Source organism: Carassius carassius, chromosome 28, assembly GCF_963082965.1.
Source record: "Carassius carassius chromosome 28, fCarCar2.1, whole genome shotgun sequence".
In the NCBI taxonomy this organism is placed as follows: Eukaryota; Metazoa; Chordata; class Actinopteri; order Cypriniformes; family Cyprinidae; genus Carassius; species Carassius carassius.
This window is the reverse complement of record NC_081782.1, coordinates 18,135,024-18,154,641: the sequence shown is the minus strand read 5'-3', so window position 1 is coordinate 18,154,641 and position 19,618 is coordinate 18,135,024. Positions and strand designations below refer to the sequence as shown.

Genomic DNA, 19,618 nt, shown 5'->3' with positions numbered 1-19,618 from the left:
ATATTATCCACAGTCTACTTTAAGTACTTTTGTTAACATTTATACCTCTGTGATTATGGCATCTTAATTATCTGATATGTCTGCTAGCAAATATTATGCTAGCTTAGAAGCATAAGTATAACATAATAGATTTGAGCTCTTATTAATGAATGTTTGGGCTTTTAATCACATCTTATGTGTAAAGGAGCGGTTTTGATAGCTTTGTAAACTTTTTTGATGATAATATGTCAAAAGATAAATGGAAGTAAGCTAATTAATTAAAACTAAAAGTCTGCAATGTAGAGTCTATCAGTGACGTCACTCGCGGTCTAAATTTGGCTGACACTATTTCAAACCAGTGTTTCAAACACGTTTTGATTTTTCATTGTAAACAAATATGGATTAAAATTGTACTGTGATTTCAGGAGTGTCTTAAAAACCCTCTAAAACAGAGGGGAAGTTCCAAGAGAATTTCTAATGGGAGCTGCTGACAGAGATAGAAAACACAGGTGATCCGAGGAAGCTTATTAAATAACTTAATATTTATTTTACACAACATATCATTATGCATCTGTAACATCAAAAAATGTGAATACTGGTATTTTAAGATTTATATGTATGTTTTCCATTTTGCTATTTTTCTTTTCTGCATTTCCCCTATTCTCTAGTTTGTTTATTTCTAATAAGGAGCTGGAGGCTGTGGAGAAGCACATCCGTGACCTCGTGGAGAAGCAGGCCCAGCTGAGAGAGTGGAGAGCTGTGCTGGAAACATTCAGGGGTTGACGCTCATAAGTCCAGGGTAAGTAAACAGCTAACCCTACTACCACCTCTACTCTGTGTGGTTCTCAGCACAAGCTTGGTGCACCCAGGACGCGATCTTCCCAGATGTCCACAGCGTAAGACATGAGCCAGGACCTGGGCGATGACCTCTCTCCTTCCAACGCCTCCGGTCTTCAGGATCTCCACCTGCAGGAGCTCCACTTCGCGAGACAGAACACGACACTGTTATCATCTGAGAGGGTTAACGACACCACGCTGCGGCAGACGGATACGCTGAAGAGGGACTTCAGCAGCCTGATCGAGACGGTTCGCAGCACGACGCCCGCGGCGACGATCATCATGTCAGGACCACTGCCCACGTATCGACGAGGATACGAAAGGTTCAGTAGACTTGTTGCTTTAAATGAATGGTTGTTGTCATGGTGTAAAGAACAGAAACTGCTATTTGTTAATAACTGGAATCTTTTCTGGGAGCGTCCTAGGCTGTTTCGCGCTGATGGCTTGCAGCCCAGCAGAGTCGGAGCGGAGCTGCTCTCTGACAACATCTCCAGGACACTTCGCTCCATGTGACTAGTAAGACAATTCTCAAATAACTATTATGATCAGTTTTGTTCTACACGCTCAAATAGAAGTACTTGTGCTGTCCAATCAATAAAGATTGTGTTTGTTCCAGTGTTAATTTTGACAGGCATTTTTGATTTAGCATTAGTCTAAACTCCACCAAACTACTGTTATAAGCATGAGCCCCATCAGACTGGTAGTGGCTGAGGTGTTGCAACAATATATAGTGATATTCTCAATGTTACCCAGAAAACAGGATACAGGTTTAACTCATTCGAAATACTTCAGCTTAATGTTACACTGTCAGACATGCAAAAGAAATCTAATGTATCTCTTGCTCTGGCTACTAGGGGTGTGACGAGACACTTATCCCACAAGACGAGATGAGACACGAGACTGGGTTCATGAGAGCGAGACGAGATTTTTTTTTTTTTTTTAGAGAAATCCTCAATGATTTTTTTTTTGCATTATTGACACTGTTTTCCTAATGAATGTTGTTCAGTTGCTTTGACGCAATGTATTTTGTTTAAAGCGCTATATAAATAAAGGTGACTTTGACTTTGAATGATAAAATAAATATTTCATTTCATTTCATTCATCTCCTTTTTCGTAGTACATACATTTTCACATCAATTTATTAAAAGTAAAAAAAAAAAAAAACATGTTTAGGGCCCTATGAAATGTTTCATTTTTTCCCCAGCATATTATTTTTTATTATTATTGTTAACAGATTCTGTATTTTAGCATGTCTAACTATTTGAATGCATAACACAACTTAATTTATTCATTTTATTTTTTCTTAAAGGTAGCCTTACTGATACAGATATCATACCTCAAAGTGTTGTTACTGACCACTTCCTTGTATCGTGCATGCTGCATATTACTGATATTAACTATATTTCCAAAATGAGCATTATGAATGTAAGAGCCTTACATTGCATTTATAACAATCATTGTTAATGTTTGAATTGTATTTCAGGGCAGTTTGTGAAGACAGATAATCAAGAGAAGTCAGTTCCAGATCCACCTTCCACACCAGACCTCTCTCTCACGAGGATTGCTGTCTACTAGCATATTGTGTTCTCTTCAGACTTCGCCAGATGCAGATATTACTCAGGGACATGAACACTTGAATATTGCAAGAATAGAGAAAGTAAGAATTACATAAGATTTTAGAATTTAATGTTAATTGCTTAAACATATATACATATATATATTTTTTTAGATATATTTTTTTGTGGCAGTGTGAACTGGCCATAATGCTGTATGATAGGTGTGAGATTCATTAAACTTGATTTGCTATAATACATCTGTTCATAAGCTATTGCATATTATTTTCAATGAATTATTTGTAGTGGTTTGGTTAAGGGTGTGATTAGCTGATGTATTATTTGTGGGAGCTTGTGATTAGTTGATGAATGTGTACATTGTTAATGCTAATATTTAAATGCAATGTACTGAGTGCCTACTAAGACTTGCATGTTGGTGCATAATGTTTTGACCCTGGATGCTTACAGAAGAGTATAGATATTTAAATATATGGAAATGTATTTATTATTAATATATCTCAATCTATGTGCTTCTGTATGGGCTGAATGCTTTCAATCATATTTCGCTGTATATCCTATGTTTTTATTAATAATCTGGGTGTATTACTGTTCATATTTGCTTGTTAATAAATTAACTGAATTCATTTCGAGTATGTATTCATCATTCACAGCTGCTGAAACAGCCTTTAAATTAGTTTGGGCATATGAGGACATAAATTAGGTTCAAGTACTGCATGTCCGCCCATAGAATAATTATAAAAAATGACCAACTGATTACCAGCACACGACCACCGATCCGCGACGTTGCCACGACGTCGCAGTTACTTACTGGCAACGTCACAAAGTTACGTTGTGGCGACGTATCTGGGAATTTCACTTTTCCGGTTGCCACGACGTAACTAATTACATCGCCACGACGAAAGTTTGGTCACAAGATTACGTTGCAGTTACGTAACAGTTACGTATTTGTGTTAGCTGGGACCTTTGTATAACAACCCTATGTTTTCCTTGTTCATTTGTCAGTTGTTTTTACACTGTAGCTGCTTTTGTTACATGTTTCATAGTTGGATTTTGTTCTTTGGCCCTGAGTGACCCGTTTGACCCAGACCACTATCGCAACTCATGTATGTAGTTGACTCATAGTTTGTTGATATTTGTTACTGTAGAAATGTTCATGTGTAATGTATGTGCAATCAATACCTACATTATTCAGACCCTCTGAGAACATAATGGAGCTGTTTGTGATTTGATTTCTGTCCAGAAAAAACATACACCCCTTAGTAGGTAGTGAAGTTTGTGTAGCAATGCAGCACTTTTGAAGAGCTTGTCCAGCAGTAACTCCATGAAACTGACCTTTAATGTTGTTGCTACACCTAAAGATAAGCAAGAAACCAGTGGTTGAGATAATTTCAAAGGAGATTATATGTTTTTTTAATTATATGCTTTCTTTTTGTTTCCACCTTGTAGCTTCTATACGGTCATTGCATTCATCATACACACCCCATCTCAGATGAGCCCATTCATGCACAAAGATTCTTCCTGCAAACAAACAAGCAAAAAACAAATGTAAAACTGAATTAATAGATCTTTCTGACTTCTCTTCTTTCATGATAAATGTTTGAATGTTGAAGGAATATAAACAATGTGCACCTCTTGATCCACAAAGCTCAATTAATGTATCATTCAGAAGGTATTCTGGAGTGAAATGAATGAACTCTCCCTCAGCTCCACATTCTCCATATTGATAAGTATATGGTTCAACACCGTATGCTGGATTAGCATTATCAATTCTTATTTTGGCCTGCATTCCACATAGAATTGGTCTTAGAAGCATCCTATGCAAGTGAAGTCATTTATTTGTGAAAAGTTGGCAGGCAAGAAACAAAGGCGCTTTTCTCTGTACCTTTCCAAAGGTCTCTGTTCTTGCTTTGGTAAAGTTTGTACCATTCCAATGAGGTGGGACTAGTATTGTAGCTTCTCTGAAATAGACCTTTTTATACAATGCATCATAAAGGTGAAAAGACCCCTCAGTGACCATCTCCTGTCAGAAGAAGTGAAAAGATAAAATGAGAAAACATTTAAATTATGTAAAAACCTCTAAAACCTCATGAAGTTTGTTAAATAGACAAAACAGTACATATTCACCTTGATTTCATCAATAAGTCTGTTATCCTGTGGTATTTTTGAACTGATTGCAATGACAATGTCAACATAACCATTTCCATCTAGTTTGATTCCAGTGGAGGTGGACAATAGCAACATCCATAATAAAACAAACACTGTACGTGAGTCCATAAATCTGGAGTACAGATGAACAGCAACCCCCGAACCCTGTTTTGAACAATGTCAAGTCAATTAGATCAAATCTTTACTGGCATGAACTGATGGTATCAATCAACTTTTTGTCATGAAAAAAATGGCATCACAGTGTCAAAATGTTTATGGCACTACTCATTTTATTCCTATTTTACATTGCATTTGTACAAAGCTACAAAGCTAAAAACAAAGTACTCCCTAATAATATTCATAAATGGTTTAAGGAAAGAGATAGTAGATATAATTTAAGAAGGAGAGGAAATCTCTCTCAATCAATGGCACGTACTACACTCAAAAGCATGTGGATATCTGTCAACGGGGTGAGGCTGTGGAATAATTTACCTGTAACAATTAAGGAAAGCAAACATATTGTGCAATTCAAAAGAAGATTTAAAATGTCTATATTAGAAAAGTATATAAATTAAGGTGGACATGGGACAAATGTCTCATTTCCTCTTCAAGAGGTTGATTTGAATTACCATACAGTCTGTTTCTTGCCATTTTGCATATATTTAAATTATTATTATTTTTTTTTTATATTATATTGTGTGATTTATTTTCAGATAAATTTACTTCAAATTATTAATTTTTTTTCTCAATAAGGATAAATTATGATATCTTGCAAGAGTAAACAGTAACCGTTTCAAAGCTAGATGTGTAAAAGGGGAAGGCAAATATAAGTTAGCTTCTTCCTTCTTACTTGTTTTTTTTCCTTTCTTTGAACATGCGGAGACTTTTAATTTTATTATTTTCTGTTAAAATATGTTTTTTTACTAATGATCATGTTCGGAAGAAGAAAAAGAAAAAAATAATAAATTCATTCATTCATTCATTCATTCATTTCTATGCAGTCCTTTCTGCTTTTACAGTGCATATTCACCAACAAAGATAACTTATTAAAGAAAAAGTTCACCCAAAAATTTAAATGAGCTGAAATGTACTCATCCTCTGGCCAGCCAAGATGTACTGTAGATGATTTTGTTTCTTATTAGAATAGATTTGGATAAAGAAGTAAAGTAAAGGTTGCAATACGTCTTAATTATAATTTTTTTTCTTACAAACAGCTTTTCACTTCACAAGACATCAGTTTATTCGCTGGAGACTTTTCTATTACTTTTGTATTATTTGGATGTTTTGGAAATAGGGCTTCCTGTAGCTCACTCAATCGATCATGGCTTTAGCAATATCAAGCTCATAGATTTGATTCCCTGGGAAAGCACAATGTGTTCATTGAATGCTATATAAAACCTTTTGAATAAAACTGTCTATATAAATGTAAGGGTCAGTTTTCAGAAACCAGGCTCAGGGCTTTCCAGTCTAACACTCTGGTTACAAACATAGCATAAATTCTGAATATAACTATGAATCTATGAGACTGTAGGATGACTACACAAACAGCCTAAATAGAATGATAACCTTCGTTCTGCCTTCTCTCGAGACCTTATGTAAACAAAGTCATGACACCGGAGGCAGAGTTTTCCATACTATAAAAGCATGATGACCTTCCTGATTGTCCTCTTACTTTGAAAGCATTAGTATTCTTAGTGACAAGGACAGTGATGGTCATCCTTCTGTCTCAGAGATCCATCGTTATATTCATAACTTACGATCTGTTTTGACCTAAATAGGATGTCTCATGAAAAATGGTCTTGAGGAACTACTGAATCAGTACAATTCGACCCTCACTGGACAATAGCCATAAAAACATTAGCTCTGACAAACACTTGTCACATCAACTCTGAAAAATGCATGCGGTAAAATATGTGAAAAATGTGAACAGAAGGGTTAGAAATAGAAAGGTGTGAAAATAATTAATATATAGCGCATGAGCATGAGTGCACAGGCCACAGTTTGAGTGAGTAGAGAGACAAGTTTTAAGTGTGCGCACTCTCTTCGGTCGAGAGCTGTATCTCTGAGTGTCTGGTTTCCTTTCGAAAGGGAACTCCACGCTGTGTCCTCTGGAGGGTGCTAGGGGAATGCTGTTACCCCCAATTTCCACCAGATGCATAACGGCTGCGGAACGGCTCCGCTGCGTGACAGCTCCGTGTTCCGTCGTCCATCAATACCCACCAGGTCCGGATTTGTTGCGGAACGGCTGCGGTCATGACTGACTGCTGACGTCACGAGGCCCCATGTAATCTCGCGAATTAAAACTTCAACAAGCCTGTCTCCGCCCATTATGACGTTTTCAAGGTGTAGTGTAGGGAAATATGAGCGAGGTGTATTTTATTTTGAAAATTAAACGGATCTTTTATTTTGTTTCTGGCTGTTCAGTTTTGTCACTTGACTTCCTGTCCTGCGTACTCTGCCCTGTAGTGCTGCAGAGCGCTCCGGCATCCGGCAAAAATAGAGGCTCTGTGTATCTGCTATGGAGGGCTGCGGATCGCCGGAGTCGGAACGCAGCTGTACCGCATTCAGTGGAAATACACTCATTGACTTTAATGGAAACATATTGACTCAGCCGCCGTGCCGGAGCCGTAACGCAGCCGGTGGAAATTGGGGGTTAGCATGAAGGCAGAAGCCTATGATGTAAGCAAACGAGTTACTGCCGGCATAAAAGGGTACCTGTAGAATATGTCATTCTCTTTTTTTTCTTCAAGCCTTGTGTAAGAAGCACATATGCATTTAATTCACGAGAGAGAGGGATGTGTTCACTGTTGCATTCGTGGAACTACTAGAGCTGAGGTCTGCACTCTAGTTTTTTGCAAGCGTTTGCACAAGCATGTTCGCTTCTCGGCGGAGTTGAACAAGCTCAATGCATTACATTCGCGGCGGTTTCTGTTCTTGCCTGATTCTTGAAGGAATTAAGTGTTTGAACAGAGTGTGTGCGGCTTCCAGGGGAGAGATATGATTGCCTTGAGAATACCTGATGCTATTTGAGAATTTAGTGCTTCTCACCATGTTTCGGGTCTCACAGCTGCCGGGGCAGTTAATCAGGCCAATCACGGGGATTTAAGGCAGGGCCTGGAAGGAATCTGATGAGGACTGCTTTTTCTTCCAGAATTCCTTTTTGTTTGTTTGTTTCTTTTTTTTTACAGAATAGGAACTGTGTATAATGTAGGTTATCTACATTATTGGTGAAGGAGGCTCCTGAGTTGGTGTAGCAAGTTTTTTTAGTTGTTGTGCTCTTGTTGAGCCACCTCTGAGACTCCTCATCCTCTCGGCCCAGGTACGTGTATTTAGGCTAGCACGGTGTCTTCTATGATGAGCTCTCTGCTCCCTTGTATTTTTGTTTACAGTTTTGTGCATTGTGATGCTCCCTGTAAGTCTCCCTGATCCGTTGTTCTTGAGTCTGGTAGCTCCCCTCCCTTTAAGGGTTGCTATGCTGAGATCACAGATGCTAGTGCTCTCTCAACAGAGCTCTGTGGCTGCTATGTTGTTAGGCTCTTGTGGGCCTCCTTGAGAAGTCGCTCTTCAGGTCGAGCCCTCATCTGAGGGTCTTTGTGCCGATTACGACACTTAGGAGCATGGTTAGTACTCTTAGCTTAGTACTCTAGTCGTTATGCAGTGTACTCTCTCCCTAAAGCTCTGCTTAGACAGAACTATTAATATGTAGGCTCTGTAGTGAGCCTCAATAACTGTGTCTAGCGTTTAGTGTAGTCAGGTTTCCTCTCGTTTTAGAGTCATAGGCTGAGACGTCAACTCTTAAGAGCTCCTCAAATAGGGTTGGGTGTTGTTAGGCTTCCTCTCATTCAAGAGAGTTATCCTTCTGAAGCCTCTGCTCCTTATAGCTCTACTTAGACTACTATTGCTATGTAGGCTCCTTTTTGTGGGTTGAGTGCTAAGCTACCTCTTGTTTGAAAGCGTCATCCTACTGAAGCCTCCACTCTTCAGAGCTCTGTCATGGGCAGTGATATGAGTTTGTAGGCTCTTTCCTTGAACCTTGCTAACTGCCTCTGGTGCTGAGTGTAGCTAGGTCTCCTCTCGCTTTAGGGAGTTGTTATACTGAGATCTCAACTCTTAATAGCACCCCTGCCAGGGTTGAGCTTTGGAAGATTTCCTCTCATTTTAGAAAGTCATCCTGCTAGAGCCCCCGCTCCCCAGAGCTTTGCCTAGACTAGTAATATGAATGTAGGTTCTTTCTAATTTGAGCCTCAATAACTGCCTGTAATGCTGAGTGTGGCTAGGTCTCCTCTCAGTTTAGAGAGTCATTATGCCGATGCCTCCACTCTTAAGAGCTTAAACTAGGATGGAGTGTGTAGGTTTCCTCTCATGTTAGAGAGTCATTCTGCTGAAGCCTCCGCTCTCCATAGCTCAGCTTGGACAGTACTATTGGTAGGTAGGCTCCTCTTTTGTGAGCCTCTCTAATTGTCTTTAGCGCTGAGTGTTGTCAGGTCTGCTCTCGTTCTAGAGAGCCATTCTGATGAAGCCTTCGCTCTTCAGAGCTCCATCATGGGCAGTGATATGAGTTTGTAGGCTCTTTCTCTGAGCCTCGCTTACTATCTCTGGCACTGATTGTAGCCAGGTCTCCTCTTACTTTAGAGAGTCATTATGCTGAGACATTGACGCTTAAGAACTCCCCTGCCAAGTTAAGCATTGTTAGGTTTCTTCTCTTTCTAGAGAGTCATTCTGCTAAAGCCTCCTCTCCCCAGTGCTCCGCCTAGGCAGTAAGAGAGGAGAGGTTTTAGCCTAAAGGTTAGAGGGTTTGATGCCTAACCCTAAGGTTGTTAGTTCGAGTCTCGGCAATGCAGCGAATGGGTGCTTGAACAAGGCAACAAACCCCCAACTGCTCCCTGAAAAGGAATTGTAGGCTCTTCTATTCTGAGCCTCACTAACTGCCTTTGACGCTGAGTGTGGTTAGGTCTCCTCTCGTTCTAGAGAGCCATAGAACGTTCTCCAGACTTTGGTGGGTGAGTTACTCTATGATGTTTGGAGCTTGAGCCTGCCGTAAAGCCTAGCGGTTTTGCTGGTAGGGATGCTTTTTCCTCAAGTCCTGACTTGGGGAAACAGTTACCTAGGCACTTATCCCTCAGCATGGCGGCGTTGGTATACTGTTCCCATAGCGCCCTCTAGGGAATGTATCAGGAAATGTATCAGGTTACGCATGTAACCATGGTTCCCTGAGAAAAGGGAACAAGATTCTGTGTCTCTATGCCATGTTTCAGCATCATGCCATGTTTCCTCAGACAGAAAAGAGGATGATGTGTTCTTCAGGTGCCCTTTTATATCCGCAGTCGCTCATTTGCTTACGTCATAGGTTTCTGACATAATAGGTTTCTGACGTTTCATAGACACACTGGAATGAATAATTGACTAAAAACACAATGCAAGTCTCAGTTCTCTCTGCAATCTCTGATGTAATCAACTTGGTTTCCTTTATATCAGTGCTGTTTTGGACGGATTGTTTGGATGCATTCATTTACTGGATCATTGGACTGAAAACTTTCCTGCACTTTAGCAGCTTAAAATGATCTGATCGCAAGCAGAGAAGCAAATTGGAATAGAGGGTTAGAACAGAAATTGTGTTTCGGTAATTTTTCGTTAATTGCATTCAATTATTTTAACGTGTTAAGGATAGTAAAATTTATCACATGCTTTAACGCATTTACGTTCACAGCCCTAAATTATTAAAAAAATCTTTAATACTGGTGAAATAATCTGTGGCGCTGACACTCTCCAGACATGGAGAAACCCAGCTTTTGTTCATTGCCACTCTGCTAAGCTGGCCCACTTAAAGCCCTGGAAGTGATAGTGGAAATGCAGTAGCACTGGCCCTGGCATGCACTAGTATGTCCACTTTTAGTCTGACAGTGAAAACATGGCTATTGTTTGGGCAGTGACAGTTCTCTTCAGAGGCAAAAATGTAAACCTCTGTCAGGAGATGCCAACTCATCCTGTACAAGGAACGTGACCTGAGGCTGCCTTTGGCGATTGATATAGGCTACCACAGTTATGTTGTTAAAACAGACCAGGACATGATGCGTCTTTCAGGTCCAAAGACAAAAACCAGTCCCCGGGGGATATTTGAGCGAGGATATGGTTTAATCTTAACCACATCAACTCTGGGGACCCACCGGTGGGTCCAATATTGCATATGCCTAATTCTCAAAAAATCAAAATAACAGCTGAAGTGGTTAACATACTGAATGGCCATTGCATGAGGTGGTGATTCAGATGTCTGAGATCGAGAATCAGTCTTAGCCAACTTTTTTGGAAACAAGGAAACACGGCACCCTTTGCAAGCAATGTTTGCACTTTGGATTGGAGAATGTGCATTCATTGTCCTATACCAAAGTCATGTAAATTCAAGTCACCTTTTTATATAGCGCTTTTAACAATATAGATTGTAACAAAGCAACTGAACAGCATTAAATAAGAAAATAGTGTTTCAATAAAGAAAAAATAGTATCTGTGCAATCAAGTCAATGAAAATGCTGGTAATTAAGTGTCCCCAACTAAGTAAGCCAGAGGCGACAGCGGCAAGGAACCAAAACTCCATCAGTAACAGAATGGAGAAAAAACCTTGGGAGAAACCAAGCTCAGTCTGGGGTCCAGTTCTCTTCTGACCAGACAATACCAGCAGTTCAATTCCAGGCTGCAGAAAAGTCAGATTGTGCAGAAGAATCATCTTTGAAATGCCTTTGAAACAAGGCAGCCTGTGAGTTAACTGAAGCAAGTAACCTCATTCTATAATATTTAGAATCCAGCTTGACATTCGGGGAGGCAAGAGGTTGTATTTTCTATTATTCTCGCTGCTCTAAAAAATGGGGAACTGACATTTGCAAGTGCAGGGAGATGAGAAATGCTCTTTAAGGTATTTGGGTCTGCTATCACAGCAGTAGTTTTTGTACACACTGACCTTGCAGTATGTGTCCTCTTAAAATATCGCCAACACCCAGAAGTGTTTAAAGAGGTAGGACAAGATTGCAAGCTTTGAGGGGGTTCCGAATTCGGTGAGAACTTGCCCCTCTCTTCTTCCTCTCAGCACACAGAACAAGACAGCTTCCAGGGCTCTGGGGCCGGCTCTGGCTTAGGTGTGGGCTGAGGCTGCACCGAATTTGCAGGCTGCTGTGTGGATGCTGTCTTGGGGTGGTTTAATACAGTTGTCAAGCTGGGGTGTTTAGGAAGAAAATTATATAGCATTCATGGCATCTTTTATGCCTCGGTTAAGCACTCTGTGAATCCATCCATGGCAGGGCCAAACAGTCCCTTGCATAGGCGCCGATTTATGTTTTTCTCCGTGGGTGCTCAAGGGCGCACGCCATTTAAAAAATAAAAAAAATAGACTAGGCTATTCAAAAAATATTGCATTTCAGAACCTTAGGCTAATGGACAGCGGCCGATACAAACAAACACAACAGCGTCACTTCTCAAAAATACAAACAGGATTGGAGATGAAAAGTTTAACTGACACGTAACTGCTAATGCGTTCAGCTTCTTGGGAAATTAATGTTTTGTAAATATTGATTAAAAAACTATTGCGAAAGGACAGCGTTTCCATTAACCGATTGTTGCGACTAAAATAATGAGTTTCTGGGAATGTCTACCTCATTTATGTTTCGAGGTTTCTTTTGATAGTGGCATGGCTTTTCTTTGAGGTTTCGAATCCATTATTCATATAGGCTAAAAAAATATTTTTTTATTTTAAGTATTTAACAAAGAACTCGTATTCTGTCCAAAAGTAGGCTACTTTTGTGTCCATTAGTTTTTACTCTTTTAAACCGTATATAGGCCTATACTTGAGCAGAAAAATTTTCCCATTTAAACCCTGTTACGAACTTTAAGGAGTCTAGGGAATGTATCGTAACATTTACATATTAACGTACTGCTGGGTATGAAATGAGGTGGAAGAACATGACAGACAAAACTTTGAAAGAGAAAAAATACTGGACGTTTATTCACAAAAAGCCAAAGCCACTAGATCCAGTAAAATAACATTAATAATGTGCGCTATGTACAAGGTGAAAATGTAAACAAACAAACAATAAAATGGGAAAAGAACGAAAGCGGCGCCAAAGGAAAGAACAAAATATAAGAAAACAATCCTTAATCTAAACCTAATCTAACCAAAGCAAAATGTAGAAAATAAACCGAAATCTTCAGTGCATCCGGCACCTTAACTAAACTGTCTAACAAAAACAGAAATACAATGTGTGGCGCTCACTTCTTACCTAGTGTGTCTATGCAATATGTACAGTGTATATCGCGTTATACTGACCTGCGTTCTCTTCCCTCTGTACTACCAGCTGTTACTCAAGGTCTCATAGCGAACGAATAACATAGACAACACATCAAGATCAAAGCACATAGCTTATTATCTGAGAGGGCACTTGTGGTGGATGTCGATATATCAATATTAAAAGGTTTGGCTTTTTTTTATAACAAATCTGTCCATTTTAGTCTGATTAATGATTAGTGATTACGGAAAGCAGTAAATGATTACATACTCGCACGGCACTGTATAGTGGGGGATGGGACGTTTTCAGAAACGCTGTGATTGGTGGATAGGATATGGAACATGCATGCGACTGGTTATGTCACTGTCACTGACAACAACATAACCAATCACAGTGTGGCAGACGCTTCATAGCGCCAACTGCAATGTTTAATTTTAAATAAATGTAGCCTACTGGCAGTCTGGCACTGGCACACGTGGGTGCTCATTTTCCGTGGTGCTCGAGCCCCGGAACACCCACGGTATCGGCGCCTATGGTCCCTTGGGTGAGACCAGGGAGTTGAGGAAGTCGATTTTCTCGGTGTCCCTGATTTCTGTTAATTCAGTCATTAAGTCATAAATGGCCGCTGTCTGGAAGAAGATTGATGTTGTCCCTTTAAGAACCACTCATCGAGGAAGCCGTAGGTAGGGTGTTCCAGGGCTGTCCATTCAAGACCAAGCTCTTCCACAGCTCTAGTGAGAACTCGGATCAGGACACACCCACTATTCGCTGCCAGATGCAGGCAAAAACATAGAGTCAACAATGGCCACCTCCTCTTCAGAAGCGCAGAAGGAGACAGAGTTGTCACATGTGAAACACACCGGTGGGATGAAGTGAAGCCCGCGTTAGCGGTACTTTGAGAGGGCGCTGACGCTCTGCCTGTCTTTCTCTAAGGAGATTGATGTGGAAGGCATCGATGAGCTCGCCAATTGCACAAGCATCAGTTACACACAAGAATATTATGCCTGATATTGTTAATGAGCAGCTTTAATAAGGAGTGGAGTTTGCGCAGTCTGCTCTCGGGGGCTGATTGTGCTTTTCTCACTGTTAACCCTCTGGAGTCTAAGGGTATTTTTGGGGCCTGGAGAAGTTTTGTCATGCCCTGACATTTGTGCTTTTTTCAGTTTCTTATAAATATCTAAATGTGTAAAGTCTCATAATGAGCCTTTAAGTCATCTGTGTCACTGAGAGGAAGGAGTTACAAGAAAGAATGTGAAGACAAAATAAATGTATACAATTTTATGTTTGTAGTTTATTTAAAATATGTTTCATTATCCCACAACATAATTTACTATCCACTTGGGGAAGCAGTTAAACAGTTTATTAGGAACAATCAAAGCTGACTTTCAAACAAATTTTTTGCATCATTACTCAAGTCACACAATCTTTCAGAAATCCTTTTAACAATCTTATTTTCTACAAAAAAAGTATTGTTATTATTATTATTATTAATGTTGAAAAGAGCTGAGAAAGTTTTTTCAGTTTTTTTAGCGGGGATAAATTAAATGAACACCATTTTTTGTTACATTTGTTACAGTTACATTTATTTGTTACATTTATATTATTTACATCAAGCTTTTGAATGGTATAGTATTGTATATTGTTATTGAAACTTCATAATATTTCACTTGTTTATACATTTAGTTAGGAATTATAGTTTGGAAAAAGTCTTTGGAAAAAGTCTAATGTTTACACATTGTGTATATAAAAGTATATAAATAAATAAAAGAGACTTAATCATGTTTATGATCTCTGCTGAATAAAGTACTTCATTCTTTGTCTAAGGAAATCCATTTATCAAATCCTCAACCACATCACATCTTTTCAGGGTTAATTATGTCTTATTCCTCTCATCGCGAAGCAAACAGTAAAATAAAAGAACTTGAAGAACAGTTTGGCTGCTTTTTCTTCTGTGTGGGCGTATTCAAGCCGTGCGCTTCAGTTTGAATCTGAATAGCGCGTTCAGCGCGGGGGCATGGTCACATTAGATATAATGAAGGGAGACTTGAAAAACGGACATCGCGTTGTTTTCATATGGATTACTTTATCACAGAATATCTGTTTTCGGCACTTGTTTAGTTTAAAAGTTGACATGTCAAGCTTTCTATAGATATCTCATGTCTTTTCGTTGAGTATTCACTGAGTTACAGTTCATTTTAATGACGTGTTTGTAAATGAAGATCAGCGCAGACAAAGGCTGCAAACAGCACACCTTGTTTGTTATTTTTATTTTATAAGTGCACAAAGTTTTGTTGTTATTATGTCTGCTACAGAGAAGGACAGCAGCTTGTGAGTGTTTTGCCTTGTTTTCTCTTCAGACTAGTGTGGGATCGTCATTGCTAGGAAAGTTTTTTGGTTTAAATTGTGTGTGTCTTACCCTGGTTAATACGTGCTGACAGTGGCGCTTGGTTTTGCGTTTGCCTATCGCGGGAATGCCTGGTTTCGATCTGCTAAATAGTGAGGCGTGAAAGTACTTAATTAGCTGTTTAGAAAGCACTTGTCAGAAGAAACAGTCGAGCTACAGAGAAGGACAGCAGCTTGTGAGTGTTTTGCCTTGTTTTCTCTTCAGACTAGTGTGGGATCGTCATTGCTAGGAAAGTTTTTTGGTTTAAATTGTGTGTGTCTTACCCTGGTTAATACGTGCTGACAGTGGCGCTTGGTTTTGCGTTTGCCTATCGCGGGACTGCCTGGTTTCGATCTGCTAAATAGTGAGGCGTGGCCAAAGCCAGTGAAAGTACTTAATTAGCTGTTTAGAAAGCACTTGTCAGAAGAAACAGTCGAGCTACAGAGAAGGACAGCAGCTTGTGAGTGTTTTGCCTTGTTTTCTCTTCAGACTAGTGTGGGATCGTCATTGCTAGGAAAGTTTTTTGGTTTAAATTGTGTGTGTCTTACCCTGGTTAATACGTGCTGACAGTGGCGCTTGGTTTTGCGTTTGCCTATCGCGGGACTGCCTGGTTTCGATCTGCTAAATAGTGAGGCGTGGCCAAAGCCAGTGAAAGTACTTAATTAGCTGTTTAGAAAGCACTTGTCAGAAGAAACAGTCGAGCTACAGAGAAGGACAGCAGCTTGTGAGTGTTTTGCCTTGTTTTCTCTTCAGACTAGTGTGGGATCGTCATTGCTAGGAAAGTTTTTTGGTTTAAATTGTGTGTGTCTTACCCTGGTTAATACGTGCTGACAGTGGCGCTTGGTTTTGCGTTTGCCTATCGCGGGACTGCCTGGTTTCGATCTGCTAAATAGTGAGGCGTGGCCAGCTGACTTCAATCACAGGTAATCAGGCTAATACAAAAGCGCTAAGTTTCACCGCGGCAGCGGTCGCGGCAGCCCTCGTGTGAGCCCTCCTCGTGTGAAGACGGACGAGTGTAAAGACAATCGACTCTACCTGCACGACTCCACCGAGCAAGGACACCGACAGGGCACTTGAGTATTGCTTCCCCCCCCTTTCTTTACTTTTTGTATACCTTGTTCTCAAATATCTTACACCTGTAGTCACTATGTGCTTTCAGATCTCTACTATCACTACTAACACTCGGAGAGCACGCTACGGACGTCGCAGGAAGGCCTGTCTGACAAACCTACGGCCTGTCCCTCTGACCTCTACTACTACGCTCTCTATTCCAGTTGGTCTCTGGAACTGCCAGTCTGCAGTTAACAAAGCAGACTTCATTTCTTCTCTTGCTACTCATTCCGGTCTCAACCTCATGGCACTGACAGAGACTTGGATCAAACCTGAAGATACTGCCACCCCTGCAGCCCTCTCCACTAATTTCACTTGTTCCCACACTCCTCGTACCACTGGGAGGGGTGGAGGAACAGGTCTCCTTATATCAAAAGAATGGAAATTTGATCTTCAGCCATCACCTACAGGTACTGGTTCATTTGAATCACATGCCATTACTGTAACCCACCCTGTTAAAATCCATTTTGTGGTCATTTATCGTCCCCCAGGTCAATTGGGAAACTTCTTGGAGGAGTTGGATGTGCTGCTATCAAACTTTCCTGAAGATGGTACTCCTCTGGTACTGCTTGGTGACTTCAACATCCACCTAGATAAACCCCAGGCTGCTGACTTCAAAACTCTGCTCGCCTCATTTGATCTCAAGCTAGTGTCTACTACAGTGACTCACAAATCAGGCAACCAACTGGACCTCATCTACACGCGCTGTTGCTCTGTGGACAACTCTTCAGTTGCTCCACTGCACACCTCAGACCACTTCCTCATTACTGCTAACCTAGCACTTACTCCTGAAGTGCCTCACACTCCAACGCAGGTCACCTTTCGACGGAACCTACGCTCACTCTCTCCATCTCGCCTATCTTCTGTGGTTTCATCCTCACTTCCTGCACTCTCTCAGTTCTCTGCTCTGGACACGAACAGCGCTACGGACACTCTTTGCTCCACTTTAACATCTTGCTTGGACAACTTTTGCCCACTGTTGTCTAGACCAGCACGCACTGCCCCATCTGCCCCCTGGCTGTCTGAGGTTCTCCGTGAACATCGCTCTAAACTCAGGGCTGCAGAGAGGAAATGGCAGAAATCAAGAAACTCTACAGACCTCAGTGTGTATCAGTCTCTCCTCTCTTCCTTCTCTGCAAATGTCTTCACGGCTAAAACATCCTACTACCACAACAAAATTAACAGCTGTTGTGACGCTCGGACACTCTTCAAGACTTTCTCTTCTCTTCTTGATCCACCGCCACCACCTCCTCCATCGACTCTTACAGCGGACGACTTTGCAGTTTTCTTCACAAATAAGACGAGATCCATCAGCGGCCAATTCTCCACACCGCAGACTGAGGACAACTTCACAATGACCGATGCACACTCTTTCTCCTCCTTCTCCCCACTCTCAGAGATGGACGTCTCCGAACTTCTCCTGTCCAATCATCCTACTACTTGATCCGATCCCCACTCACCTCCTTCAAGCGATCTCTTCTTCAGTCATACCTTTGCTTACTCACGTTATCAACTCCTCTCTTCACTCTGGAACATTTCCCTCAGCATTCAAGCAGGCTCGGGTAAGCCCACTGCTCAAGAAACCATCACTAAATCCAGCGCTTCTTGAAAACTACAGACCGGTATCCCTTCTTCCATTTATTGCAAAGACACTTGAGCGAGCTGTGTTCAACCAGTTTTCTATATTCCTTGTACAGAACAACCTCCTGGACAGCAACCAATCTGGCTTCAAAAGTGGCCACTCAACTGAGACTGCTCTGCTCTCGGTTACTGAAGCCCTGCGACTAGCAAGAGCAGCTTCAAAATCCTCGGTACTCATCTTACTGGACCTTTCTGCTGCTTTTGACACTGTTAATCACCAGATTCTCCTGTCCACCCTCAGAAAGATGGGCATCTCTGGAACAGCACTCCTGTGGGTTAAGTCCTACCTCTCTGACAGATCCTTCAGTGTGTCTTGGAGGGGTGATGTTTCAAAGTCACACCACCTTGCTACTGGGGTTCCTCAAGGCTCAGTACTTGGACCACTTCTCTTCTCCATCTACATGACATCATTAGGATCTGTCATTCAGAAGCATGGCTTTTCTTATCACTGCTACGCTGATGACACCCAACTCTACCTCTCATTCCAACCAGATGACCCGACGGTAGCTGCTCGCATTTCAGCCTGTCTGAGTGACATCTCTAGCTGGATGAATGACCATCACCTTCAGCTTAACCTTACGAAGACAGAACTCCTGGTGATTCCAGCTAACCCATTGCTTCATCACAACTTCTCTATACAGCTGGGCTCATCAACCATTACTCCTTCGAGGACAGCTAGAAACCTAGGAGTTGTGATGGATCATCAGTTAAGCTTCACAGACCACATTGCTACAACTACCCGGTCCTGCAGGTTTGCCTTATACAACATTAGGAAGATTAGACCCTTCCTGTCAGAGCAAGCAACCCAACTTCTTGTCCAAGCTCTTGTTCTCTCCAGACTGGACTATTGTAATGCTCTCCTGGCGGGCCTTCCTGCATGTACTGTCAAGCCTCTGCAATTGATTCAGAATGCAGCAGCGAGGGTTGTCTTCAATGAGCCAAAGAAAGCTCACGTTACTCCGCTCCTCATCAGGTTACACTGGCTACCAGTAGCTGCTCGCATCAAATTCAAGGTACTGATGCTAGCCTACAAGACGACCACTGGCACGGCACCAACTTACCTAAACTCATTGGTTAAATCTTATGTGCCCTCCAGAAGTTTGCGCTCTGCAAGTGATCGACGCCTTGTGGTACCATCCCAAAGAAGTTCAAAATCACTCTCAAGGACCTTTTCCTGGACTGTCCCCAGCTGGTGGAATGACCTCCCAATCTCAATTCGTACAGCTGAGTCTTTACTCATTTTCAAGAAACAGCTAAAGACTCATCTTTTTCGCCTGCACTTAACCAACTAACACTAGCACTTTTCCTTTTCTTGTCTTTTTAATTAAAAAAAAAAAAAAAAAAAAAAAAAAAAACCCTACCTATGCGTTCTATACTAGACTAACTGAGACGTGTCATGGCACTTGTATACTGTTGTTGTTCTCTTGTTGACCTGACTGCTTCTGTTGTTCTCATTTGTAAGTCGCTTTGGATAAAAGCGTCTGCTAAATGATTAAATGTAAATGTAAATGTAAATGTATCCAAAAAAAGTAGACCCTTTACAGATTCGATTGATGTATTGCTCTTATCTGTACGATCAAAACTGAAAGTGTAATTTAAGTTATTTTCGGGGTTATCAGGAGAAAATGACTCATAACGCGTATATGCGTTAATCGACTCCAGAGGGTTAAGCTCTCCGCTTT

At 41.0% G+C, this 19,618-nt stretch overlaps 1 protein-coding gene across 1 annotated transcript in view; it reads right to left on the bottom strand.

Annotated features, from left to right (window-relative positions):
* Positions 1-19,618, bottom strand: part of LOC132108150 (calcium-activated chloride channel regulator 1-like) — a 62,502-nt gene that overhangs the window by 31,228 nt on the left and 11,656 nt on the right. Inside the window, exons 2-6 of the mRNA XM_059514730.1 lie at positions 4,515-4,700; positions 4,273-4,410; positions 4,020-4,170; positions 3,830-3,908; positions 3,574-3,742 (exon numbers count right to left, since the gene is read on the bottom strand). Coding sequence (XP_059370713.1) covers positions 3,574-3,742; positions 3,830-3,908; positions 4,020-4,170; positions 4,273-4,410; positions 4,515-4,700 — 723 coding nt within the window. The remainder of the gene's footprint in view (positions 1-3,573; positions 3,743-3,829; positions 3,909-4,019; positions 4,171-4,272; positions 4,411-4,514; positions 4,701-19,618) is intronic.